Below are 27,697 nucleotides of genomic sequence, written 5' to 3'. Positions count from 1 at the left end.
CATTAAGGCACAAACTGACAGGCGCCATAAACACCATGCTTTGAAATCAGTCAAACTGCAAAATCTAGTAACCTCCCATCTATCGTGTAGCCAGAACCATCACATTTTGTTGCTACATTTCTTTGAGGAATTGTGCTGTTTTCAAGTAGTTGATGACTGGTGGCAGGATGGAGCTTTTTGGCTGCAGCCAACTGCCGAAAGCAATCTTTATTTGCTGCTCTGTGAGCTTCTGCCCACTGATGAGTGATGAATCAACCCTTGGCAGGCAGCTGAGGATTTGGGACTTGTTCTACAATTTTTTATAGGTGTTTTCTTTACTTAAATTTTAAACCAGTCCAAGTCTCCAAGTGAATGGTCCAAGTCACCCCTTTTTACAGTATTGTTAGCTCTTGCAGTCTAAAAAAGTTTTATTGCCAATTTGGCTAAGTTAATTTTATTCTCCTCAAGCTTCCCCAAAATTTTCACTCTCAAGCACAGGCTCTAATATCTTTCACTCTAATACATTCTTCAGTTATTCTCTCATGCCATTTACTCTCACTTCCCTAGGCATCCAATTTCACACTCATTACCCATTCTTCTCTCTCATACACTTCATATTCCATCAATTGCTCCATAGTCACTTTGTGCTCTTGCCTCTCAATCCAAAATGTCTGTGTAGAGCATATCAACCATCTTGCTTTTGGAAATTCTGGATTCATCATGTGCTTATTGATGCATAACATTTATATATACTTGAGTCTTTATAAGTTTACCATTGTATTAATCAATTGTTCCTCATTTTGTAGGTTTTGTGCAGGTAAGTGAAAGAGTTGAAAAATGGCTTTGAAAAGCATCTCAGAAATTTTTGTTTCATTCATCAAGGATTCAAATGACAAAGAAGACAACTTCAATTCCCTGGTACAGGTGTGTATTTTGCAGGGTTTAGCTCCCTAACTCATTGTTTGTAATGGTCAATACTCATGATAGTAAGTTTGAATTAATTCAAGTGTCAAAATATCCATGGCAAAAAGTTTTCACTATTTAGGAATACTTTTTTTTAACATTAAAAGAGAGAATTCAGAACTGATTTGATATGAATTCACTCAATTCAGTACAATTCATTCCCATTGTGAGATGAAAATTTTTGTAAGAGCAATACCCAGATAATGTCAAAAGATAAATACCTGTATATATAGGTATATTTACTGAATTTCATTGGTAGGTTGTGCTGAAAAGATATTTTAAATATTAGATCCTTGATGCAGTAAGTGCTTTTTAGATGAGAAAGCAGTGTCTTTACAAAATTCAGAATAGCTAGCCAGGCCTTGAAGTTGAAGCTCATTATGTCTATTATGGACTCAACTGGAAATTTATTTGTTTGATAGTGTGTATAAAATAGTGATTTGTAGTGTGTATTTTTATTATCTATCAGGTCTAGACACTACTTGGGCCAAAATATTTTTCTCTTATTGGTTGAAGGGGAATTTGGTTCAAGGGGAATTTGGAATACAGTTGGAATGTGGCTCTTAATTTAAAAAGTGTAATTTTATTCACAACAAAGTATTAAAGTAAATTCAAACGAATAATAGAAATTGTCATGTTAAGTGTGCATTGAAACAATTTTTTAGTTAACATTAATTATTTATTATACTTTAGTTTCAGAATTGTTAAAAGGATTAGAGAGATTTTGATTTTAAAATCATGGGGATCTTTTACAATCAATGCCAGGTTCAGCTGATAACAATTGATTATAGACAATTTGTTATGAAATTGATAATAGTTTGTAGGTATGAATTAGCCTCAACACAAAATAATTAGTTTTTTCATTAATATCATTAAATGATGTATCTTGTATAATGCAATAGTACGTTATATTATTACTGATATTGGTAGGTATTAACTAATATTATTGAATTGCAGGATCATGAAAGCTACTTGGAAGAACTCTTTCTTGAGGCTGTCAGCAAAATCAAGAGTCCTTTGGAAGCTGGAGATCTGCTCCTGCCAAAGACTCCAGCTCCAAAACGCAAGGGTCGCGGCAGGCCAAAAAAGGAGGAGGATATTGCAAGCAATGACCAGGAGGAGCAGGAGCAGAGACAGGAGCTTGACATTGAAAACCTCAATGATGGACCTCAAAGAGTTCGCAGAGCAGCATCAAAGGTTTGTGGTAAATTATATGCATATTTATGCATTTAACTCTGTTGCCCAAATCATCACATTACTTGATACTTTGAAAGAAAAATAATTTAGAAGTTATTTTTTCATGGAATAAGAAATTTGTATTGTGTAGTTTTTTTTATTCATAAATTTGCACTGGATATGGCAGCTCTGGTAACAGAGGTAGCTGAAAGTTCGACAGTTCACTCGGCAGATGTTATATAAAATGGCTGTGAATAGCTATGGTCTGATGAGCCATAATAATTCTAACTGGAAATTTCTGTGGATATTTCTTGACTTAGAGAATTTGATATTGATCACACATGCAGAAAACAATATACATTTATGCAGGCCTAACAGAAGTGTTGAACTTGTCTCTAGCAAGAGTTACCATTCACCTACATGCCTCATATTGACCTTATCTTGTCCTTTTAGAAGTTTCATGCAGTTCTTTAACTACACTAAGAGACCAAGTGTACATCCATGTATTAGAGTAAATATTTTTTTTTTTGCAACAAAGCTTGTTTATCAAACATGCTTCTGATGAAATTGTTCTCAATAGGAATTCTCTCTAATAAGTCATAAACTCTCAGAAAGATTCTTCAAGGTAGTTAGTATTGTTTTGCTCCATAATCATTTGGTCCCATAAAAAAATATGTTATTAATATGAAAACATGTAAACAGAGTAAAAAGCAATATGTGATAATGGTCTATGTTAAGGTAACATAGACAAGTATTTTAAACTGGTACTTATATTCCTTGCCTTTGTCATGTTATTTTCGTGCATACGAGATCATTAATCTATGGGTAGAGCAAAAATGTTGAGAATCTTTGATGTATATATGTCAAGCAAAAATCGTGGAATTGCCAATTCAATGGAATTGGCAGCCAGTTTGCCAAATCTGTATAATCAGCATTTCTATACTATAGGAATCTGGGGTTAGGTCAGTTAACCATTTTTTTATATTTAAATTTTAAATATAAAGGAACTTGACCGAACCTTTCTAACTCTAACTGTACATTTATGTTCTAACTCTAACATCCGATTTTCTGAATCGGCAACAAAATGCTGATGCTACAGATCCCAAACTGGCTGCCTATTCCATAAAATTGGCAATTCCGCAATAACATATATATATATATATATATATATATATATATATGACTGATGCCAGTCTGTTACATGGATCTGCACCTATGTAAGATTGATTGTAAGTTGAGGGAATGTAGGTGTTTCAGATTTTGCCTTCTATCAATCTCTTGTTTTACCAGTTTCAACTGTTGTGACCTTCATTTGGTACAATTTTTTACAGGCTGCTAATGCCAAGATAATCGAGTCTCAGCGTTTGTTGAATGATCTTAGTAGCAAGATGAGACGCCCTGCAGACTCCACTAGTGATGCCACCAACAAAACTAGACACAGGTTAGTTGTTGTCATTTAGCAAACATGAAGTTGTGATAATTTATTTATGATTAGCTCATTCTACCCTGCATTTTTGAGATAACTGTACAGTGAGCTTACTTTTCCTTGTTTGACTTATTATATGCATGGTTATTTACGTTTATCACATAAATCTTGAGCATTTTCACATTCACATAAAGTTCAAATGTATTGACACCAAGTTTTGTTGATAGTAACAACAGCGACAGTGGTGTGTTCGAGCGACTGAGCAGCTGTAGTACTGCCAGTAGTGGTAATCGACACAGCAAGCCCTCCCTGCTTGTCCCCGTGCAAATGAAGCAACCACTTCCAGTACCTGAACAGGTAGAAGAGGAAATTAGTGACTCTGAACAAGAAGGACCTGTTCAAATGCGACAGCCACAACCACTTAGTGAGCAGACTGAAAGAGAAAAACTTGAATCATATGACGGAGAACAGCCACAAGTTAAATTATCATGCCAAATTGACACAATTTCTGATGATGAGAAATGCAAAACATCGGAAGTTCGCGAGTCTAACACCGCTCAGATTGATAGGAAGCGGCGTAGCAGCAACAGCAATGAACATACAGAGTCTGTTGCTAGAAAATCATGCAGGACGGAGGAAAAATTTCTGTATGAACCAATTAAAAATTTGCCTGAGGAACCTCAGAAACCAGCTGATCAACCTGCCTGTGGTTCACAAGGAAAACAAGAAGAGTGTGCAAAACTTGATCGAAAATCATGTTCATTTACGTCTAGCAGTGAATCTGTGTTCGTTACTCAAGAACAGGTGGTTGCTGTGCCAGCTGTGGTGCTCACTGAAGATTCTAATTGTGTTGTCTCGGAAGCATCTAGCCACGTTATAGGTCTTAAGGAAGCAGCAGTTAATGACTGTAATGATAAACTTATTCTAACTGATGACGATGTGGCAAGCTCTAAAAATATTTATGATAAAGTAACAAGTGTATCTTGTGACATGAAGACTCCTGCTATGAAAATGTCTGTTGATGACGATGATGGTATGCAAGTTGATGAAAATGTTACAGAATCAGGGAGTTCTTCATCTGCCGGCACTGCAGAGGTTGTCTCCACTGTAACAAATGTTGCCTGCGAATCGTCTCAATTCAAAGCACCTCTCACACCTCCGCCCATAATGCAACCAAAACGCGTGACTAGGACTAAAACGCGTCAGCTGGCCAATGCAGATCAGAAAGAGTCTAATGACGTCCAGAGTGGCGAGGTGATCTCCAAATTGCGAATTACTAGAACCAAGAAGCGTCTAGTAGAGACCAGCAGCACTACAAGTGATAGTGATGACTACACTCGGTCAACCAGAAGCAAACGACGGAAGGTACAAAAACGCGTAAGTGTTAACAAAATGGAAGACTCCAAGACAATGTGTTTACTGCTCTCAGATTCTGAGGATGAACCGAATAATGAGATTAAAAAGGGAAGAGTATCCAATGCTTCAATAACTTCACTAAATACGGTTTCTAACAAGAGGCTTAGTTCTCCATGCCGCTCTGAAGAACCTCCTAGTGTAAATCCTTCCCAGTTACGCCCTCTTCAAACCTCTAATCATTCTTCACCTGATAATTCACGAGCAAAAATCACCGGAGAAACGCCATACAATCTTCCCAAAGCCACTCTTTGTTTTTCACCGTTGTCTCAATCAGTTCTAGATTTACACCTCCCTAAAAGCGTACAGATTAATAATAAGGAAGGAGCTGTTGCAGATGTAGAATCCTGTAGTGACGATAATAATCGAAGCAAAACAGATAACGAAAGTGTAATGATCGCCACTGACAATATGCAAGTGGTTGCCAATGACACTGAAGAGGATACGAACGAGTGTTCAGAGGCTGATGATGAAGATTCTGATGCAGATGATCTGTCAGAAGAAAAGGAGCAAGAAATTGTTGCACCTCCCCGGCGCATGACTCGCTCTAAAGTAAGACTCCAGCAACAGCAGCAAGAGGAGAGCGTGCAGCTGCAGCAACAGTTGGCTCGTGCAGCCCTCAACAAACAAGCCATCATCAACCAGCAACAACTCTCAGCAGCCATTAAGAAACCTGCAGTTGGGCCCCCAGGTTCGGGGAAATTCTCTCCCAGACCATTTAGCTCGTACGTATTGTTGGCTCAGGTATTCCATTATTGTATTTGAGTTATAATATTCCGATCTGTCTTGCTCGATCTTTTTGTTACATATATCAGCATTTGTAGATGTAGTCTCATTGGTGATTCTCTTATTGAATGAAAAGATTCAGAAAGAAAGTTAGCTCTGATCTACTCCTGTGATTCAAAGTCGTTATTTTGTTTCAGGCGCACTGGAGTCAAGCAGCTGGCAGCCGCCTACTCACAGCACGTGGCGGCCCCTTCTCCGCTACCCAAGGTAATTTTAGTTCACTGCGAGTTTTGTTTTTGTGGCTGCATTCATGGCTTGGAATTATTTTATTGAATCACAATTTCAATATCTGAGTTGTCGTGATTTTAGCGTTGATGTTATGTTCAGTTAATTGTTTTTAAAATTTCTTTTAATTTTTTGTATCGTTACTGTTTTGTTCAAGCGGATGGTTTGTGGTTCTCCATCTTCTGGGTCTCGTACGCCTCTTGCTGTAAGTCCTTGTTATTGGTGATTTATTTGATTATTTGCATCCCATACAAATGTTTGGCCATGACTTGGCTATTTTTGAAGATTTGTTCATAACCTCATCTCAAATTATTTTAGTGCGAGTTTGCTGTGTTGAATAATTATGCAAATTTTTTGGGAGACGATGATGGTGGTGACGAAATTTTCGTTGACTTACTTGCTGTCAATGCATTTTGTTTTATATTAAAGGATAAATATCGAAGAAATTCATGCAATCCACACTATTTTTCTATCGTCTAGTCGGAGCGGAAGCCCTTATTGGGAAGATCTTCAAGCACTTCTAGAGTGGCAACCAGCAGCTCCCGCGTCACGCCTCTCAGCATGAACAGAGTGCGAACCTTTGTCACCGCCTCTTCTACGGACTCTCATCACAATAAGATCAAGGTATTATTCCATTGAATAATTTCAACACCGTTGAATTGATGCCTAATTTATCTTATGTTCAGGCGCATTTTGTCATTGCCTCCGCTAAACACCTCATAAATTTTTTTGACAAGGGGTTCAAAAATTTTACTAATGATATTGATTGCACGCGTATTTATTTTTTAATAAAAAACTCAATATGTTCAAGTCAATTCATTGTCACTATTGTTGGGGATTAGTATGTTAGAATATTCTGTGTTGACTTCTAAAAGTAATTATTAAAATTTGAACCTAATAGTTCTGAGATGAACACTTGCAAAAGTTGGGTTTGTTATATTTTATCTCATAGAAATGTTTAATTGCCTTTATAACACATTTTCATCAAGACTTCTTTCAATTTCTTCTCTTTTTCTTTAATCAAGACTTCTTCAATTTTTATCATGTCAAGTTAAAACCATTTCTTTCATTGTTTTTAATCCTGGTATGGTGTTTCAGTTGGGCACTCCATCACAAGGATCTCGCCCCCATAACTTGGTGTGCGGAGTACGGAGCTTCCTGGGCCCCAGTGTTCTTGTGCAGAAATCCTCAAAGCCCAGCAAGGAGCAGCTTGAGGAGCAGAAGCAGCTGGAACTGCTCAAAAAGAAGGAAAAAGAGGAAGAAACTCTTCGTAAAAAGGAGGAGCAGATGCTCGCAAAAAGGAACGAAACAAAGAAGTGAGTTGGTTAATAATAATATTTGATAGCGTCTTCCTCGTTGCGAACGAGCAGATTACCCATTTCTTTACATACATTAGTAACTGTCGTCAATGCCATACCAAGAGGTCAGGTAATGGAAACTTTGTTTTTTGTTTTTAGGTTGAATAAAATTGAAAGTACCTACATATGAGCTTAAATTATATTTCTATTTTCAAATCAACCATCTCTGTTGAGCAATGCATAAAGATACCACCACTAAAAGTGAAATTATATACAAAGACATCCCAACATTCTATATTTTTTTGCGCTCAAATATCAGCCCCTATATCAAAGTGACTGATTTTTTATTGCAAGCCCGTTCAGTGTTACAATGCTGTTATTGCAAACCTATGACGTCTTAAGAGACCTGCATTGTGTATTGTTAGTTAAAAAAACTTGTGTTGCTCATTCTCTGAATTTAGTGCCTATAATGGTACTTGCTAAGTCACGCTTGGCTGTATGGTTGTGATGAGCTGTAATATCTTACCCTTGCAGGCGCAACGAGGAGCGCATGCGCAAAGCCCAGGAAGCGCGTCTGGCTGCGGAACGTAAGGCTGCAGAGGCCCTGGAGTTGCTGGAGAAAGAAAAGAAATTAAAGGAGCAGCGGCTCAAAGAGGATGCCCTCAAAAAGAAACAACTTTTGTTAAAGAAAGCTGAAGAAGAGAAGAAGAGGCGAGAACAAGAACGGCTCAGGAAAGAAGAGGAAGCAGTCAGGAGGAGAGAGGAGGCTGAAGAAAAGAAACGAATTCTTTTGGAGCAAGTGAGAGAATCAATCTTCAATGTGTTCTCTAAGCGACCGTTTGCTTCAAATATTTTTGAGAAATGTATTTGGTTAAATACAGTACATCAATTCATTTTCACTGTACTCCGTAATATGCGAATTGAGTTGTTATTTAATTTATATGTTGTCACGATTTTTATGTCAACATGTGGTTATTTATACATTTATATGTTATGGGACCGGCAATGAGATTGACAACATTTATATGTTGTCAATCCCATTGCCGACTTTCTACGGTGTTTTTATTTGTTGAGAATTCTGAAATTGTTGCCCTTGTTTTTTGACTACGACACCAATCAATGAGGAAGCTAATGTATTTATTTTTTTTTGCAGGAGGAGGAGGAAAGAAAACGCCTGGAAGCTGCAAGGATTGCCGAAGAGGAACGCAAAGCTGAAGAGTTTCGGCTAAGACAAAAGTGAGTGTTTATTTTGATATATGAACTGTCTGTTGAGTTGACGTAGATATCCATTTATTTCTTTTAGTGCTAATGTGTTTTAGTCATTATTGCTGTTTTCATCATTTAGACCTTTTTATTAATTATTTTTTTGTTGCTAATTGTCTGTTTAGACGAGAAAAGGAACGTATGGCACGTGAGAAGGAAGAACTACGACTTTTGAAAGAACAAACTGCTGCTGCTGCAAACAACGTGAAATCGTCCGTACTCAAACCCATTCAAATACAGAAAGTTCTTAACCATTCCATGGAGGTCAATAACACATTCACTGTTCCCGGCAACTCCACATTCACTGTTCCTGGAAATACTACCTTCACAGTTGCTTCCACCTCCTCGACCACTCCCAAGACGCCGTGCACAAGTTACGGCAAAGTGAGCACGTCTAGTCAAGACTCTTATGAGATGACTCCCTCGATGTCCAACGAGAATGACTACGGCATCGACGATCTTAAAAGTGAAGACTCCAGCGATGACGATTCTAATCCCAAGAAAAAAGTCCCACTATGGGCCTCTGGTGAGTATTTTCACCCTTCAATATTTTCCTTTAACTCTTCATGTACATTTGATTTCTTTGCTTCATTGTGCAATTCACGTTGGCGTCTCTATATAGCATGCTTGAGTTACGTACGTTATATTTTTTATGCTTATGAGTTCTCCTTTCTTATCCACTTATTTCTTTTCTTGAATTGTGACTAGTGAATATTCTGTCAAACTTACTGTCAATGCTTTTCATCAGCAAACGCGAGATATCATATCTCATTAGCCTTGAAAAATATGTTATTTATCTAATTATTCTTGAATTCGGGATCATTTCGTTGAAGTTTAATTATTTTCTTCTGAGGATCACCGCCGTCATTAGTCAATTATTATGTGCATATTCATGTTTACCTCATGAAAGAGAATCAATTTTTTAAGGTTGTTCTAATCCTTTCATCCCTGTGCAGTAAAAATGATGCGCATAGCTTTGATCAGACAAGAAAAAGAAGAGTTTGACCTGGAAGCCATCTTCCCAAGGAATAAGGTCATGGTTCTGCCGAATCTGAAGGAAATGTTTAAAGTTCAAAAGTCTACGTTTAAAGTGCGCTCTTCTTCTGCGCATTGGACCACTCCACCTCATAAAATTTTTAGCAATGTTAAGTAAAAAAAGGAACATGATATCATTGTAGAGCTTTTGTGCTACGGAATATTTGTAAACTGGTTTTACAGTCAATTATTCAGTTGTATGGATCTACTACAAGTTAAGAAGTTCTAGAAGTTATAAGGATTGGTCACATACGACCAATTGATTTACAAGATGCTGCTGTTACGTGAATGTACTTAATACAAGTCTATTTAACTTGGCATCATTGTTAAAATAACGAGTTGATGCGAAATAATTGATTTATGATATATTATATTAAGATGGATTTGAAATGAAATTTCCAATTTAAGATAGACACGCGCCTTTTAAGATCCAGTTTTTTTCAAATGAAGTTCATTCCTAGTTAGTTGGAAACGAATAGAGAAACGAAAATTGAAAAAAAAATAAAAAAAAAATGAAAAAATAGAGAAATTGACTAGTATCATGCATAATCTGGACCTCACAAGAATTGACCGAACCTGAACGCTTTATGCATCACATCGTAATTTCTTTCACGGAATGATTTGCTCTTCCAACAGTAGACATTGGTCACTTGTTCTTAACCACACATTTTTATTTTGAACTACATTCGTTGTCTATAAAAATGGTAACTTTTTTTGCCGTTCTGGGAAGAGAAAGCTGGTGTGATGATAAAATTTAGATTTAATCATAAATTATATAGTTACCTGTAGTATTTCATCATTGTTCGTTATCTTCATGGTTCTAGGTTACTTGTTGAGTTTTGAGCTAGGTTTTCGATCATTGCTTCAGCATTTTTCTGTGTAAATGTATTGCCTTGATGTCTTTGTAAATTGTTACCGTCGCGTTCAATACTTAGGTAGAAAAACTATCATTTCGCGATGTAGTGGAAATAATAATAGTGAACAAGTCTCCCGCTTTCTTTTCCTTGTTTATTTTTTGTTGAAAAACAGTTTGAACCTACTGCTTCACAGTAATGTTATTTCACGAGCATGAATTTTTTCTTGTTTAAGTGAAGACTAGGGGCGTCAGGTTGAGCATGTTTGGGAGTGGGGTTATAACATTGCTCAACAATGTTTTCATATTTCGCACAGAACAGACATTCAGTTTGAAATATTTTTGTTTCAGTCAATAGTCTTATATGTTAATCTGGTTGAATGCTCTTCTGGTGTCATTTCAGTAATATCGAACATTTTTACCTTTATCAAATTAGCATGCCACAATGACTGGTTCCCCTTTCAATTCGTCAACATTGATTCACACAGCGAAATAAAATAATCAACTCGAGCTATTACACTTGTATTGCCCGCACATCTAAATGTATTTACCCAAGTTAGGGAAACGATGCTCTATTGTTCAATAGAGCATCGTTTCATCGTTATTGTTCATCGAAGAGTACTACAGTAGTTGATCTGTTCATGACAAGTACTCTTCGACGTGACTTTCAAAACAAGCAAGCCTCCAAATCTTGAAAGGAGTATTGAAGGTGTCTTCAATCCTTCCAATAAGGAAAGCCTTACCGGGTGTACAAATTTTTGATAGAAATGGAAGATAAGTCGAAATTTTATGAGATATTAAGAATGATATAATGGCAATTCCTGTTATCTTCTGAATTGGAAATGATTTGGCTGTGCCCTCATCTACCCAGTCAGACGTACCCAGCCAGTTCGGTGACGAGTGGGGCGTCTCTGATTAAGTCTGGTCGTGAATTATTTATTACGTGGAAAGCTTAAGAAAAGTACGCGTTGGGACAGAGTGGCTTCCATAGACATTTCTTAGGATCAGTGGAATCGAACGGTGGGGTATTCGAGTGGTTAAGATCAACAACTGGTGCTGCGAGTTGTAGGTTCGAGACCCGCAACCAACGGAAAGTTCAAGCACAGCAACATTGTGGCAGTGAGTTGTATGTTCGAGGCGAGCGACTAGCTGAAAATTCTGCAAAAATCGGAATCGGTGAATGGCTTGATGGCCCAATTTTAAACTCTGACACCGCTGCATTATTATTTGCAATATCAAAAGAGGTCTAATTTGCATGTTTTGGAAATCAAGTTCGCGTACTACTTTGCTTTTAGATTTTTGATAGGAGCAGCCACTTTTTTAGGTGGAATCGAGGTTCTGGTAATCTAATGAAGTCAAATTTACTCCCTTCTGCTGATTAGCCCCCCTATTCTGCTACCTTTTAACCCTATTTACTGTACCGAGGTTTAAGCCTAACGCTTTGCTACGCGTTGACGTGACCGCGACACGTAGTTGTCTTAGGAGGTCGCGGCGCGTCAATCGCTCTCTTCTTGTGTCAACCTCCTACTGAAATACATGTGCGTGTCCCTGATCGTGTTTCACTGACTCGAAGACTGATACATGGTGCCCCGGTTGGACGAATAGTCTGTGCTGTGTGTGTTACTGGTTAGTCTCGTTAATGGCTCAATATAGAGCACCGGCACCTCTCAATTTTGTGGAACCCCGATGGGATGCGTGGAAAAGGAACTTTTTGACTTTTCGAACGGCTTCGAAGCTCCACGTTGAAGATGAAAGCGTTCAGGTGGCCAGTCTTAAGTACTGCATGGGAGCTGAAGCCGAAGATGTATTCCGTACATTCGAGCTTAATGAAGAGGAAGCCAAGAACTTTGAGATAGTGCTGAAGAGATTTGATGGATATTTTAAACCAAAGATCAATATAATCCGCCTTCGACGAAAATTTCAGCGGCGAATTCAGCAGCCAGGTGAGAACGAAGAAATTTACCTGCGTTCACTCTTCGTTGCGTCTCAAGATTGTGAGTTTGGTATCAGCGCCAGGGAGAGAATAAGAGACCAATTCATAGCAGGATAGGACCTGGCTCATGAGTTCCGGCCGTGACACGCTCTACTGAAGTGACCGTCTCGCCCACAGTTATGACATTTTCTTCCCGTCGCTGGACATCGGTTAAGACCATGCTTATAGCCACAGTTCGCACAAACCCGTCCTCTTGAGTCGTCGGCTCTGGTTTCTGTAGGCCGCGCACCTCTAGGCTCTCGGGGTTGATGCCGCACCTGGACCGCATCTACGCTCGTCTGCGCATCACCTCCATGCTCGTTACGGCGGCCTTCTCTCACGTCGCAATACGACCTAGTAAATTCCACGACCAAATCCAAGGTGAAATTTTGTCTGTTGCTTAAATAGAGATGTTCCAACTTTTCCGCCAACTTTTCATCACTTAGTCCTGCGCCTACACTGCACGGAGTGAACGAGATCGTCGAGACACGCACGACTTCGCGAGACGAGGAGGCTGAATCTACGTATTTCATAGGTGAATGTGGGACTGATTCTAATTTTAGATGGGTCGTATATATTCAATTGAATTTGCACAATATATTCCCTTTTAAAATTGATACAGGTGCTGACGTGAGCATTTTAAATTATGAAACCTTTTATAAAATGACTAATCCTCACCCGGGGCACCATGTATCAGTCTTCGAGTCAGTGAAACACGATCAGAGACATGCACATGTATTTCAGTAGGAGGTTGACACAAGAAGAGAGCGATTGACGCGCCGCGACCTCCTAAGACAACTACGTGTCGCGGTCACGTCAACGCGTAGCAAAGCGTTTGCGGCGCGTCAATCGCTCTCTTCTTGTGTCAACCTCCTACTGAAATACATGTGCGTGTCCCTGATCGTGTTTCACTGACTCGAAGACTGATACATTTACCCCCTATTAAAATGTACGGGAGAGCAGCCGTGGGTAACAAAATTGACTCGTAAACAGGCCCTGGGCCCAACGCCAACCATCAGCATGCAATATCTACACATAGTCTCAGATCAATGAGCTGTGGGTAACTCCGGCTAACAGTAAATCCGCTTTGCACAACACAGCCACTGCTTCACAGCGCCGGAGCACAACTGGCCGGAGCGCAACAGGCGCAGGTTAGATAATAGGAGTAGCCTGTTGCGCTCCGGCTAGTTGTGCTCCGGCGCTGTTAAACAGTGCCTGTGACTGAACGGGGCACTGAATATGTGCAGTTTTAAATGAATATGTGCAGTTTTTTAACCTATATTTGTCATGCTAACATGTATGAACACTATTATTGAGCAGCTTTTTCTTCAATTTTGTACCTATGTGGTTAACTTAAGCATAAATCTTTACATTGGTTGAGGTTTAATTACAATTCATTGATAACTTCTTGTCATTACCATTCAATATTTCCTTTTAGTTAATAAAGTGATTAATGTCGTCGTTGTTTCTTATAGACTATCCGCTACTTTATGCTGTTCATTAATGAGGCACATGGTCTTTCTCCATCCCTGTTCAATTATCGATTAGACACGTGCTCATTATTATGGATTTCATGTCGCCGTACGTGCGATTGATATTTCTACGTGACAAGTGACTAATTAAAATCTGTATAGCTAGGTAATAAAACCTCGTCTTTTGAGTTGATCTTCCGCTCTGCACTGAACTACAGTCTTATGAGTCTGGTCGTAGCCGGCAGAGAAAGACGATGGTGAAATAAATGCCCGAATTTAGTTCCTGTCTCAACAAATTAATTTTTATAAGAATATCACATGTGCACTGTGAGGGAATGCTGTATATAGGGCATGTTTGTAAGGTTGGTGCATTTCCATTATCTTGGTGCATTCTCTCTACCGCATTTTTCAACGAAAAGATTTATTTTATACATTGCGAAGAAGATTTATTTGGCTCATTGTGAGGTGTGCCGAGTAATCATATAGCTGAAGAGTGAACAATGTAATATATTGTGTGCTGAACAAAGTATAATTTTCACGTTGTTCGATCCATGCTGAAATTTTAGCCCTCAAAGCTCGTTGCTTTGTCTCGTGAATTTTCTCCTTGCCATTGAGATGTACCAATATATTTAAATTGTATGATTCTCAAGGTTAAAAATGGCCGCTCCATAATCGATATTATCTTTCCTATTGCTTGAGATGCCAGGTAAAAAAAAAAAACATAGCAAAAATGGTTTAGAAAAAGACACAAACTATTTACGTTAGTTTTGCAGTATGCTAAGCATCATCTAAGACGGTGAAATTCCTTATTAGGCGATGAAATGATTTGATTAGAATGCCCTATTTAATAATGTACTATAGTGTCTAATAAAAATTATTTTAGTTGTTTAGGAATGTTCTTATTTAGTTGAGTTAAATGTGGAAACCGTTTCACAACACATTAAATTTTACATTAAAATGTACATCTTAAAGTTTACGAAGAATAATTTATGTCAAAATTGAGTTTTAAATTGAAGCCATTAGATCAAAAGTGAAACGAGTAATTTTTGGGAAAAAAGAATTACGTATATGCTACACTTTTATGGCTGCCTTTAAACTTTCATGTTTGTTTGAGTTGCGTTCATCTTCTATACTTCCATCTCGTTGTATAAAATCCCCAAACTAAAATAATCGCTTAAAATAAAATTAAAATTACTACCACTAAAAGTATCTATGAGAAATCGGTAAATTATATACATACATTACAATATTCTCGAAAAAAATATTTGAGATGCTTCAGGTACATTCTCACATCAAACCGCTTTTAAAAAGTTACATGTACATGGGAAGTATTTGAGTTACATGGGAAACAAAAAGTTACATTTGAGTTACAAAAAGTTACATGTACATGGGAAGCTTGAGTAGCATTCCCACATGTACATTTATATAACTTTGTCGTGAATAATAATACTTCGTGCGTCTGTTATATATTCCAAATAATATAGGACATAATTTTTATGCACCTATCATAAATTCGCCCCTGAAGACACTTGAATTATGTCCATTAAACTTTGTTATGCTACCGTCGTTGTTAATTAATAAAATTCCGTCGTTTGAGTTTTTTTTGGCGTAATATCGGTGATTTTTTTTATTGTGATCATAGGATGGAATTTGGTGTTGTTGGAATGCTGCAAATGTCATGAAGTAGCAAATGCATTTTAAAAGCGAATTTTTCAAAGCTTATCGAATCAGGATCAAAATTGTAATTGGCATGTATCATTTTCATGTACTTTTTAAAATAAATCTCAGTTTGTTCATGTTTACGCTGAAAGGAGCGGTGGATGAAAGAATCAAAGGAATAAACTATTGAGGAAATGTTTGAAATGAAGGCGGGAAAAAACGCACAACTGGGGGAAATGTTGAAACAACTATGGACAAAAAACAAGCAAACAATTGGGAAAATGCTCGATCGGAAAGTATTCGAGCCACAAACAAACAATTTGGGGAAATGTTCATGGGAACGGAGGACGAACAATAAATAAACAATTGGGGGGAATGTCTGAAGGGGTGGAGTAACACGGAGGAAGCTAGTTGTGTCTTAGTTACTTGCTTATAAAATTTCGAATAAGATCAGGAGGTCAAATAACCTGAGGCTGTAAGAGCTGCCTTGCATTTACATAGAATTAAACATTTCAGGTTAACAACCGCGGCCATCATAATTGCTGCTTCTAGATGCATTACAAAGTGAAATATTTTTCTGAGTACCTTACTTATGGGTTGTAAAACAAGTGTTGCACTTACTAGCAGAATAACATTACTGGTAGCAACTGATGTCTCTAGAACGCATTGTCAAAATCTCTGCTCTGCGAGATGAGGTACATGCTTTATTCATTAAGCAAAAATCATCTTTTTCGAAAAACAATTGTTTGAAAAGTGCATTGACTATCATGCAGACAAGGTTTTGTTTTTCTTACAAGTTACAAGTGAAGTTCACTGATTTGCGCTCACGTATCTCTCTCTTAACATTGGGTAGTTCCTGATCAATATTTGGTGTGCATTTGCAAAAATATTGGAATGCAGCGTACAGAATAAAATTAAAAATATTGAGCAATACTCAGAAGGCTTCCAATGGCTGGGTTGCTTGTATCGAGAAACTAAACAACGAAGTCAGTTGTAATTGTTTTGGGGAAGAATTTGTTTTGAGTTTAGTAGACGCATAATATTAAACAATAATTTCCCAATTGAATTTCGACATGTGAGATTATTTAACAAAGCGTGAATGTTTATTTAACGAGTTTCTTTAAATAAATTGCGACATGTGAGCATTGAGAGTAGAGTTTGGACTGCGCGTGCATTGCAGCGCTTACTACGCAGAAATCTCCAGACATTTAATTACCACATCTCTGAGCCAGACATCCGTGCTACGTAGTTTGTTAAGCTCCCCCAGACTCATACAAGAATTAACAAACTCTGTGGCCGTAGCCCGGAACTACGCACTCGATCGAGGCACTCGTTAGGGAAGTCATTGCAAGGTCTGAAGATGTTTTCGTGTTACGGGACTTGCAAAGTAACGTGACGAGACCCTCTGCTTGTTATTGAAGGTATTGGAATGGAGCTCGCGTGTGGGGGATGAGGGCATGGGGAAACGTGCATGACCAGACGTCGGTGAAGGAAGAACATGCAGCGACTGATAAAAAATATCGGTGGAAAACGAAGGAGTCAAAACTTGACTTTGCAGGAGGGGTTTAGCAAACTTGGGCGTGAATTAAAAAAAATCTATTGAAGTCTTAGCACTTCTTGTTATGAATGATATTTTTTCAATCAAACGCGTATGAGCGGCTGCGTTAATTAGAGATGGTTAATAAATCGGCATCTGAGCGGTAAAGTTGGGAGTACGCAGGAAGAACAAGTAACAGCAGAAAAACGATGCCATGATAAACGATAACTAAAAGCAATGAAGAGTTATGAAAAGATGACAAAGCGTCATGAGAGATTCTTGGAAGAAGCGGAATGTAATTAATAATATATAAATAAGACGAGAACAGAATATGGTTCATTATGTATAGCAAGGTATTGGCTAAAATAATTTATAATGACAAACCTCATTGCATTGATATTTTGACTCAAGAGTTAGTTTCAAAGTCTACTGATTCGTGACTTTTGCCAACCATTTGCCAAGAAACGTGCATTAAATAATAATAATATAGTTGGAGGAATGGTGCATATTGACTTCGAACAAACAAAGAATGCTGTCTAATTCATACCTGTCTCTATCTGGTCCCCATTTTTTATCGCGCTTGCTATCGAGTATGTAATTTGATCAGGATCTCGATCGCTGTCTTCCGTGACGACAGTTTCCGCTTCTGCGACACTGGAGCGAAGGACCAAAGATTCCGTGGAAAGCTGGTGAATGGCGGCCATTAACGTGGAGGTCATTCATGTGCTGGTCATTCATGTGGTGGTCATTCATGTGGGGGCCATTCATGTAGTGGCCATTCATGTGGGGGTCATTCATGTGGTGGTCATTCATGTGGGGGCCATTCATGTGGTGGTCATTCATGTAGTGGCCATTCATGTGGTGGTCATTCATGTGGGGGCCATTCATGTGGGGGCCATTCATGTGGTGGTCATTCATGTGGTGGTCATTCATGTGGTGGTCATTCATGTGGTGGTCATTCATGTGGGGGCCATTCATGTGGGGGTCATTCATGTGGGGGCCATTCATGTGGTGGTCATTCATGTGGTGGTCATTCATGTGGGGGCCATTCATGTGGGGGCCATTCATGTGGTGGCCATTCATGTGGTGGTCATTCATGTGGTTGTGGGGGCCATTCATGTGGGGGCCATTCATGTGGGGGCCATTCATGTGGGGGCCATTCATGTGGTGGCCATTTCGTAAAGCCGTAAAGCGGCCATTCATGTCGGGGTCGTTCACTTGCTTTTTGTAAATCATTACTCTTGCATCAGACTTTCGTTAATTTTTCCATGAGTGATAGTTATCATGTAGTTAATACCCCTGAAATTTTCCTGGAAATTTATGGAATTTTCTTAATTAATCAGTATCATTAATTTTTTGTTCAAAGCTTAGTTTTTATTAGCATTGCGGTTTTCACGGCAGCCATGAACAATGCAGTTAGTGATAGTAAGAATCTCACCTGTTATGTTGGCCTTCAAACAACGCAAGACAAGAGGAAATCTCCGATTGAAATCAGCGTGTTCAAGTGAAGTATGTGTATTGAGATGAAATTAGTGTATTCAGGTGAAATTCATGAATTCAGGTAAAATTAGTGTATTCAGGCGAAATTAATGTATTGAGGTGAAATCAATGTATTGAGGTGAAATTAGTGTATTCAATTGAAATTAGTGTATTCAAGTGAAATTAGTGTATTTAATTGAAATTAGCATATCGAAATGAAATTAGTGCAATATATACGGAGCTTCGTAGCTGACAAATGAGATCGTTATAGACGTAATGATCGAATGTCTCTAACTCCTGGTGAGCAACTTTGTATAAAGAATCCGGGATGTTAAATCTTGCTGCTGTATAAAGATTCTCAACTTCATAACACGCATAAGTTGTTATATTTATATAGTAATATTAATATTTATGTAGTAATTTGTCTTCTTGCGAAAGGAGAAAATTAAAGTAAAAACTTTCATTCGCACTGGATTTCACTCGTCTTTCATTTTTATTTACGAATAGTTGGGCCATGGTAATCACGATTGAAAATATTGAATAATTGATTTTTAATCGTTATGACTGCCGGTTATTATCTTCAGTCAACATCTACATAATATTCTATACATAATATGAAATGTTTGAATGATTGTGTCGAGTCGTTGGTGCTGTGGTGCCCTCGGTGAGAGGTGATGATGATGCCCGACGTGTCAGTTTCCATGCAGCCGCCGTCGTGAGAGGTTGTGTGCCGCTCCGCCGCCGCTAAGGAGGGGGTACGATGCCCTCAAAATCCCCTTGCTCGAGTTTAAAGGTTGACCTCGAAGATTGCAATTTACCCACCGCTGTTCTGAGCTTTACTTTAAGACCGTCGCGAGTGGGAGGACTGTGTGCGTGGGTGCGATATTGGACTAGGTTATGAAGTTCTACATATAAATATATGTTATTCTTAATTGAATAAATTTGGTCCGGTGAAAACATTCATTACGAAGAATATTGCAAGCGACGAGGAGATGAAACGTTGCTGCACGACCAGTCAGAAAAATAAACGGTGCCTTTTCTGACGAGATGGCGACAAGGGTCACTCGTTTTGGAATGTGAAATGAAACACAATTTGAATGAAACAAAAACGCGTTTTTTCTTGGAAACTATTTTCCTTTATTTTTCTGTGATCGAGTGATGGTACTTAATATTTTGATCGCTATTATAATCATTTAAATAAAATATATAGTTCCTTGAGGCGTTTTTGGTTATTAGTGTGGTCAAAAATTAATCAAATTAAAATTGATATATTTAAATTTATTTTATTCAATCTTAATTCAATATATATTTATAATTAAAATTACTGCTTAAAACGAAATATTCCACTAAAGGTGGTAATGTAATTTTCAAAAAGGTGAATGCAATGATTATTTCCCTGGAAATACTTCAAGTTTTGGTGGTTAATTACACCAATTAAAAGTTTTTGTAATTTTTCCATTGCCATCGATTATTCTGCTTGTTTATTCCCACAATTTCAACGCACGACAAAATTGAATCGTTATTAATGTTTTTTTTTATTATTTTAGAAAAAAATATTCTCCTTCAACAATAAAAGTGCCTACGAGAAACAAGATAAAACTAATGAACGACATTTTGTAAGAGGAGGAAAGGGAAATATGGGAACGATATTTCAGGAGGCCGTCATTGTTTATTAAACGATACATTAACACAATATATTCCCTGGTATTATATGTGCCCAATTCAGTGAAATTCATGGCTTTGTTCAAAGTTGGCATAGAAACTTGGGATATTGATATAAAACTGTAAAATTTATTCTTTCTCATAAATGACAGGATCTTTTTTATAATTCTAAGTTTAAATTTTTTAAATTTATGTAAAGTTCCCTCAATAATGTCATACATTGCACTCGTTAATTAATGGTTGCCTGATATTGTGCCGATTTAATTTCGAAAGTCTTCACCTGGAGCGAGTCAAGTCTGGCAAATATCGTTCTAAAGCGACTAACTTTATACGTTTTGGTCACGAGCAAAAATGTTAGGTTCTATCATTAATTCGAATTACCTCTGATCTCAACATATATATTTCTATTACACGTGATACATATCCTGATCCATGTACCTTTTGAGCTTTTTTTTAGCAGATTTGGAAGAAAAACACCGGCGCGCACACCATTATTGTCGCCAGAAACAATGTTCCGTCCATGAGAAATTGAACATTTCATTGCCAGGGAAATGCTCGCCGAAGACTGCTGCAGAAATAGCACAGAAATAATTCACTCGACTATAAACAGTTCATAAAGGTTGATACTCATGAAGATTCCTACTCATTAAGGTTCATACTCATTAAGGTTCATCCTCATTAAGGTTAATACTCATAAAGGTTCATCCTCACAAAGCTTCATAATCATTAAGATTATTACTCAATAAGGTTAATACTCATTAAGGTTTATACTCATTAAGATTCTTACTCATTAAGATTCATACTCCTTAAGGTTCATATTCATCAAGGTTCATATTCACTAAAGTTTATGTTCAATAAGTGTCAAACTCATTAAGGTTCATACTCATTAAGGTTCATACTCATTAAGGTTCATACTCATTAAGGTTCATACTCATTAAGGTTCATACTCATTAGGGTTCATATTCATTAAGGTTCATACTCATTAAGGTTCATATTCATTAAGGTTCATACTCATTAAGGTTAGGCTAAAATTGCCATGTTCTTTTCACAATGAAGAGTGTAGACAACATTAATACATTATAGTTTTATAATGTAGTTATAGTTATAGTTTTATAATGTCATATGTTGTTTTTTCTATTTGTATCATTAATAATATTTTTGTTAGTATTATTAGTAATAATACCAACAATACCAATAATAATAACATTACTAATAATGTTATTATTATTGGTATTATTATTATTATTAACATTATTATTATTATTATTATTAATATTATTAATATTATTAATTATTATCATTCTAATTTTATGCTGAGGTAGCTAGATTAGGTGATTATTCCATCAATAATGCAGCGTAGTAAAATGTACAGTTTTTATCTAAGAATCATCAAGCAACGGTGGCATCTTTTACAACAACACAGACTTGGCATCTCGTACAAAATAGACTTGAGTAACACTCAAAACATATCTAAACAAATTTATTTCTGTCTATAAGATGATCCATATTACCTGAAGGGGTTGCAAGTTATTTCCAAATCTTTAACAAAATCTATGAATACCTTAATGATTGAGTTTAATTCTATATAAATAGGAGATATTATAGATTCTCCATAGATAATCATATAGAAGGAATGAGTGGTTCTCAACTGGAGTGTTCTTCGGTAATTCCAGTTCCATTGACGCGCTTCATCTCAAGGCAGGCAATCCTACAGGAAGTTTGCGCTTCTAAAGAAACTATTCAGCGTGGAACTATTAATTTAAAAACTATTAATCATTTAATAATATTAATAATGAACAAATTTATTTTATTATTTATTATTAATAATAAATAATAATATATTTTAATTTTAATATTAAATTATTAAAACTATTAATCGTGAGTGACGTGGTGAGACGAGCGCTGACGTGGACTGTACGACAGTACCTGCAGTAAAGTTTGTGTTTGTGATGAAGCACGTCATTATTTGTGGCGCCTGATGACGAAGAGGCGCCGTCATGTGGCGCCTGATGACGAGGAGGCGCCGTCATGTGGCGCCTGATGACGAGGAGGCGCCGTCATGTGGCGCCTGATGACGAGGAGGCGCCGTCATGTGGCGCCTGATGACGAGCAGGCGTCGTCATGAGGCGCCTGATGACGAGCAGGCGTCGTCATGTGGCGCCTGATGACGAGCAGGCTTCGTCATGTGGCGCCTGATGACGAGCAGGCGCCGTCACGTGGCGCCTGATGACGAGAAGGCGGCGTCATGTGGCGCCTTAGCAGATATCAGTGCTGATTATAGCAGATATTAGTGCTGATTATAGTATATTTCAGTGCTGATTATAGCAGATATCAGTGCTGATTATATAAGATGTTAGTGCTGATTATGGCAGATATCAGTGCTGATTATAGTAGATATCAGTGCTGATTATTGTAGATATTAGTGCTGATTATAGTAGTAGATATCAGTGCCGATTATAGAAGATATCAGTGCTGATTATAGTAGATATTAGTGCTGATTATATAAGATATTAGTGCTGATTATATAAGATATTAGTGCTGATTATAGCAGATATCAGTGCTGATATTAACTGATATTAGTTCTGATATTAGCAGATATTATAGCTAATCATATCAGATATATCTGTTGATTATACACGATATCTGTGCTAGTTGTAGCAGATATCACGGCTAAGAAAACGCATTGGCCAAGCAAACGTTATAACAAATGCAGCCTTCATATACGCCACGAAAACGCTACAACAAGCGTAACATCCATACACGCCACAAAAAAAAAGATTATTAAAGATAAAAAGGCACGAGAGGTCTGCGATAATCTAATCTGCGAGCACGAGAGGTTATATCGAACTTGAAGACATTCGTGGCTTGAAGATTAATGACTACCACGTTTCATGGTGCTTTTGTAAATAAATTTGCTTGATTTCCGATATGAATTCGTGATAAGTTCTATGGATCTTTATTAAACATACCAACACAATGTTGTGTACTGTAGACAAAATTCAGAATGAAACATGACTCCAGTATAAATCTAACTTCGACAAACATGTGAAATCAAATTGAATTTTTGCGAAATTGAAAATTTACTAAAACGAAAAAATAATGATGTTATGCTGTGACTGGCTATAATGTTCCTCGGGAATAATTCAGTCAATGAATTATTCAATTTTGCTGGCCGAACAAACCGAGAAACGCTCGACGCTCTCAGAACATACGAGTCCAGCGCTGCATTGTTCTGCTGAGAAATACCACATCGTGTTAACCTGTAAGGCTAACGTTCTGGGATATTCAGTAAGGCTAACTACCTGGGATAACCAGTAAGGCTAACGTTCTGGGATAATCAGTAATCTAACCTCTTGGGATAATCAGTAAGGCTAACCTGCTGGTGCTGGGTTTACCAGTTTACCAATAAGGCTAGCTTGCTGCATTAACATGCAAGGCTAACCTGCTGGTGCTGGGTTTACCAGTTTACCAGTAAGGCTAGCTTGCTGTATTAACATGCAAGGCTAACCTGCTGGATGAAACAGCAGGACTAACCTGTCCAGTTAAACAGTCAGGTTAGAAAGTAAGGGGGTTATTAACCAGTAAGGCTAACATGCCGGGTTATTACGTCTGGTAACGGTATAACGATTTATGCCAAAAATAAAAAATCTCCTACTTAACCGTCATATTCAATTGAAATTTTTGAAGAACGTCGAAATCTGTCGCATACTTATATTAATTTCAAATAAAACTGTGCTTCCCATGCTTTCGAAATCAATTACGTTCTGGAGAGATGCACCAGTAACGTTTCTACTCCAACAAGTCATTTGAGATTTGAAAAACCATGAGTTAGTCTAATAAGATAGGTACTGTATTCAGAGTTCAGTTAAAAATTTCCTCCTCATGGCAGTCAATTGCATAACTGTTTACAAATTTCTAATGAAGCCAAAGAGAAGTAAAAGCCATTCATTCGCTCGAAAGTACTCACAAACTCTGGAACTCGAGCATCGTTGCTACTCCAACAAGTCATATGAGATACAATAAGTCATATGAGATACAATAAGTCATATGAGATACAATAAGTCATATGAGATGCGACATTCAGAACCAAAGACTGACCCAGAACGACATTCAGAACGTCCATAACCCGTTATTGGCCACCGTTCATGCGGATATGATTTTAATAAGGCACCCTTATTTCCCTCGCGGCTGCACCTGCAGCAGCGCGTTTGCCCTCAGACCTTCCTTATTTATTATCATAAATTAGAGCCAGAAATTTGCCTCATCCCATTGATTATTGGTGATGATTTGCAGTGGGAGCTGCAGAACGCAGGGCAAGAGCTCGGTCTGCAGGAGCTGTATTTGGAGGGAAGTAATGCAGGGAAACGTTGAATAGTTATATGTTTGCTTCTGAGTGTAAATGCGTGGCAAATTAGACAATAGATCGCGTTTGTACTGCGAGTAAAATATGTGTCCAAAAACATGTAGATCGGGCACATGTTTTATGAATGAGAGAAACAGAAGTGTTATGAATGTGAACATAGGAGATGAATGCGAGGATGCAAATACAGTATATGTATTTATTTGATGTCCCATCTATTATTATTATTATGTTATTTACATGCATTTAAAAGACAAATTACAGCATTTACTGAACTCTCTAAATATTACCACGTAATTTAGCTGAATTTGGCCAATTCTGTTGCCACTATACGGCATAAAATAATATAACTTATTTTGCCCATTTTTGGGACGCGCTGCTGGACTCAAAGGAAATATTCTTCACAATTTGAAATAAAAATCCGGCAAATTTCAAAATGTTAACTTCGCAATTGAAGCTCCTTATACAATTTTGCCTGAGTATATAAATGTGACTCCAGTCCGTTTTACACTGCAGTATTATGAGTCATCCCGACTCACTTTCGTTCCGCTGCTCACTTCAGTCGAATAAGTAACAGTAAATATCCCAAACATAGGTCACTCAACTCACACATTTCTCATGGTGTAGAACCCACTTCACTCCTTGGCCAATAACCGAAAGCGAAAACACGGCCCTAGCCTGGGAGCGCCCTAACGATCTGTCCTGAGTTTACCGCACATTTGACCACGTCTCAGGAGGCCTCGTGTACGGTTTGCCTGCGCGGTAAATGTCGCTGCTGTTGTTCTGTATGTTCATTTCTGCAAGCTTAGTGTACGAATCAAGTTAATATTTTTATTAGGGTTGTTTTAAGAATTGATAAATGTTCTCGACAGTAATATTCTAATCGGATTTTGCTGGGTAGTTGTTCTGTATGTTCATTTCTGCAAGCTTAGTGTACGAATCAAGTTAATGTTTTTCATTTGGGTTGTTTTGAGAATTGATCAATGTTATCGTCAGTAATATTCTAATCGGATTTTGCTGGGTAGTTGTTCTGTATGTTCATTTCTGCAAGCTTAGTGTACGAATTAAGTTCCTGTTATGTTATACGCAATTTTCATTAGGCTTGTTTTGAGAATTGATCAATATTCTCGACAGTAATATTCTAATCGGATTTTGCTGGGTAGTTGTTTTGTATGTTTAGTTCTGCAAGTTTCGCGTTCAACTAAGTTCTTGTCATTATCCACATAATTTTCGTTAGGATTGTGTTAAGAAATGAGCAAAATTTTTGTCAGCATGAAGGTAAACCCATCTTTCTGGTTATATTTTAACCATTAGGACAGGTACTTGGAAAACAAGATACAGTACACTGAGTAATGAATGCCGCACAATTAGTGAGTAACAAATTTGCTGGTGAATTGGAGATTGAGAGATTTATTTTCTGGTGAATTTGGAGATTATGAAATTAATTTATCTTGTAAATAGAGATTTAGATATATTTTGCTAAAAAATTTAATTCTCGAAGATAGTTGGGAGTAGAATTGAAAATTCGGAAGTTTATTTGCTGGTAAATTCGAGGAAAACGATGTGCACGTATGAAAATAAAAGGTATGAATAGTGTTATCACGTAAACGCGGTGTGATTCTCGTGCCTTTCGTTACATATTGTTGATTGAAATACTTATGAAGGATGCTTGCTTTTTATGATATAATTTCAACAGACTGCTCCTTGCAATATATCTTCTCCTCACTTAGCATCATGCGAGGCTAAAGGTTGTGAAAGTTTTGAAAGTGAATAAGTTATCGTGGCAAGGATCGAAACATGATTGCATTATTGCCTCTTAAAAAGTGTAGTTGATTGAGAAAAGTCTGATGGATATATTTTAGTAGAACAGGTGCTAACGAGGGGAGGAGTTAAGGTAATGGCAGGAGGTAGCGAGAGGTAACTGAGAGGAGTTAAGGTAATGGCAGGAGGTGGCGAGAGGTAACTGAGAGGAGTTAAGGTAATGACAGGAGGTGGCGAGAGGTAACTGAGGGGAGTTAAGGTAATGGCAAGAGGCTGCAAGTTATGGCAGTGTGGCAGGCGGGGGAGGCTCGTTGCTATGACAACAGACGCCACTCAAGCGGCGGCAGACGGCGGCTATCGGCATATCTTCCTTCTAATTTTTTTCTCTTTAATGCATGCCAGTCAAATACCCGGGCTGAAAAATGTTAAATTTTCAAAAAATGTCTTTGCACTTGCTAATTAATTTTTTTCATTGGTTTCTATACCCGCCGACATGCTAGGCTGCTTAGTGATCCGATTTATTTTTGATCGAGAATAGGTTCAGATTAAATACATTTTTCCTACGTAGTCTATCCTATACTTAGTTGGTATTCAACCCTATGGTTGATATGAAGGCATTAATGAACATTCAATCATGAGAAATAGAATATTATTTGAAACAATGTCAGTAAAAAAACCAAGTTGATTAAAAGAAACAACGCTCTGCTTATTTATACATACGAAACCTTGATAACTGTTTGCACAACTTTCATCTATACCATCAAGGCACTCACATGCACTATAATTTTCGTTCAATTCACATGATTTCCTGGTGTCTAACTTACTAAAGTTTTGCGTACCGATAAAAATTGAGCTTGAGTGAAATTGGCGATATCAAAGCGACGTGCTGCAGGTTTTCAACGCATTACTTCAATGGCGCGCATTATTGCGAACATTTCAATCCTCAATAATTATTATTTTTACGTTATTAAGTTGCGCATAAGAAAAACCCACCATACATAAATCTACTGTAATTATCTTGAAGTTCTTCCTGAATGAAGATAGTATAATGTTTAAATAAAATATACTTGCATGGGTTACATATCGTTCAATTTGCAGGCAATCTGCGTATGTCTCTTCGACATCATATTTTCGAGGCCGTAAAAGTCAAGACACGTTTTGTGATGGAGCTTCAGTTATAAGTATCGTGTCGCTGCACTCTGAAAAGTTGATGGTTCATGTTGTCCAAATATAGACAACATGACATATCTACGAAGCTCTGATGTGCTTTTAGCAGGCCAAACTGTGTCAGAATGACCCACACAAAGACAAGAAAAGAGCATCGCTACATGGACAAATTCTCACTCATTTCATTGAGTGTGAGTGATTAGTGACTTGC

At 37.6% G+C, this 27,697-nt stretch overlaps 2 protein-coding genes across 3 annotated transcripts; one reads left to right on the top strand and one right to left on the bottom strand.

Annotated features, from left to right (window-relative positions):
* Positions 1–758: 758 nt before the first annotated feature.
* On the top strand, positions 759–10,551 carry LOC108674014 (titin homolog). 2 transcript variants are annotated; one of them, XM_018161910.2, is made up of 12 exons: positions 759–903; positions 1,900–2,139; positions 3,450–3,559; positions 3,772–5,682; positions 5,881–5,950; positions 6,126–6,173; positions 6,449–6,592; positions 7,067–7,284; positions 7,801–8,065; positions 8,420–8,502; positions 8,655–9,055; positions 9,486–10,551. In XM_018161910.2, the coding sequence occupies exons 1-12, from the start codon at positions 817–819 to the stop codon at positions 9,680–9,682; spliced, it is 3,774 nt and encodes a 1,257-aa protein (XP_018017399.1). In that variant the 5' UTR covers positions 759–816; the 3' UTR covers positions 9,683–10,551. The 2 variants fall into 2 exon arrangements, with proteins under 2 accessions (XP_018017399.1, XP_018017400.1); XM_018161911.2 differs by lacking the exon at positions 6,126–6,173.
* Positions 10,552–17,660: 7,109 nt separating this feature from the next.
* On the bottom strand, positions 17,661–18,293 carry LOC108674012 (histidine-rich glycoprotein-like). Its single transcript, XM_018161907.1, has one exon. It carries the CDS (start codon positions 18,291–18,293, stop codon positions 17,661–17,663), a length of 633 nt encoding a protein of 210 aa, XP_018017396.1.
* Positions 18,294–27,697: the final 9,404 nt, after the last annotated feature.

Source organism: Hyalella azteca, unplaced genomic scaffold (assembly GCF_000764305.2).
Source record: "Hyalella azteca isolate HAZT.00-mixed unplaced genomic scaffold, Hazt_2.0.2 contig47, whole genome shotgun sequence".
Taxonomy (NCBI): Eukaryota; Metazoa; Arthropoda; class Malacostraca; order Amphipoda; family Hyalellidae; genus Hyalella; species Hyalella azteca.
Note: the sequence above shows the minus strand (reverse complement) of the source record. Positions and strands in the feature narration are given on the sequence as shown.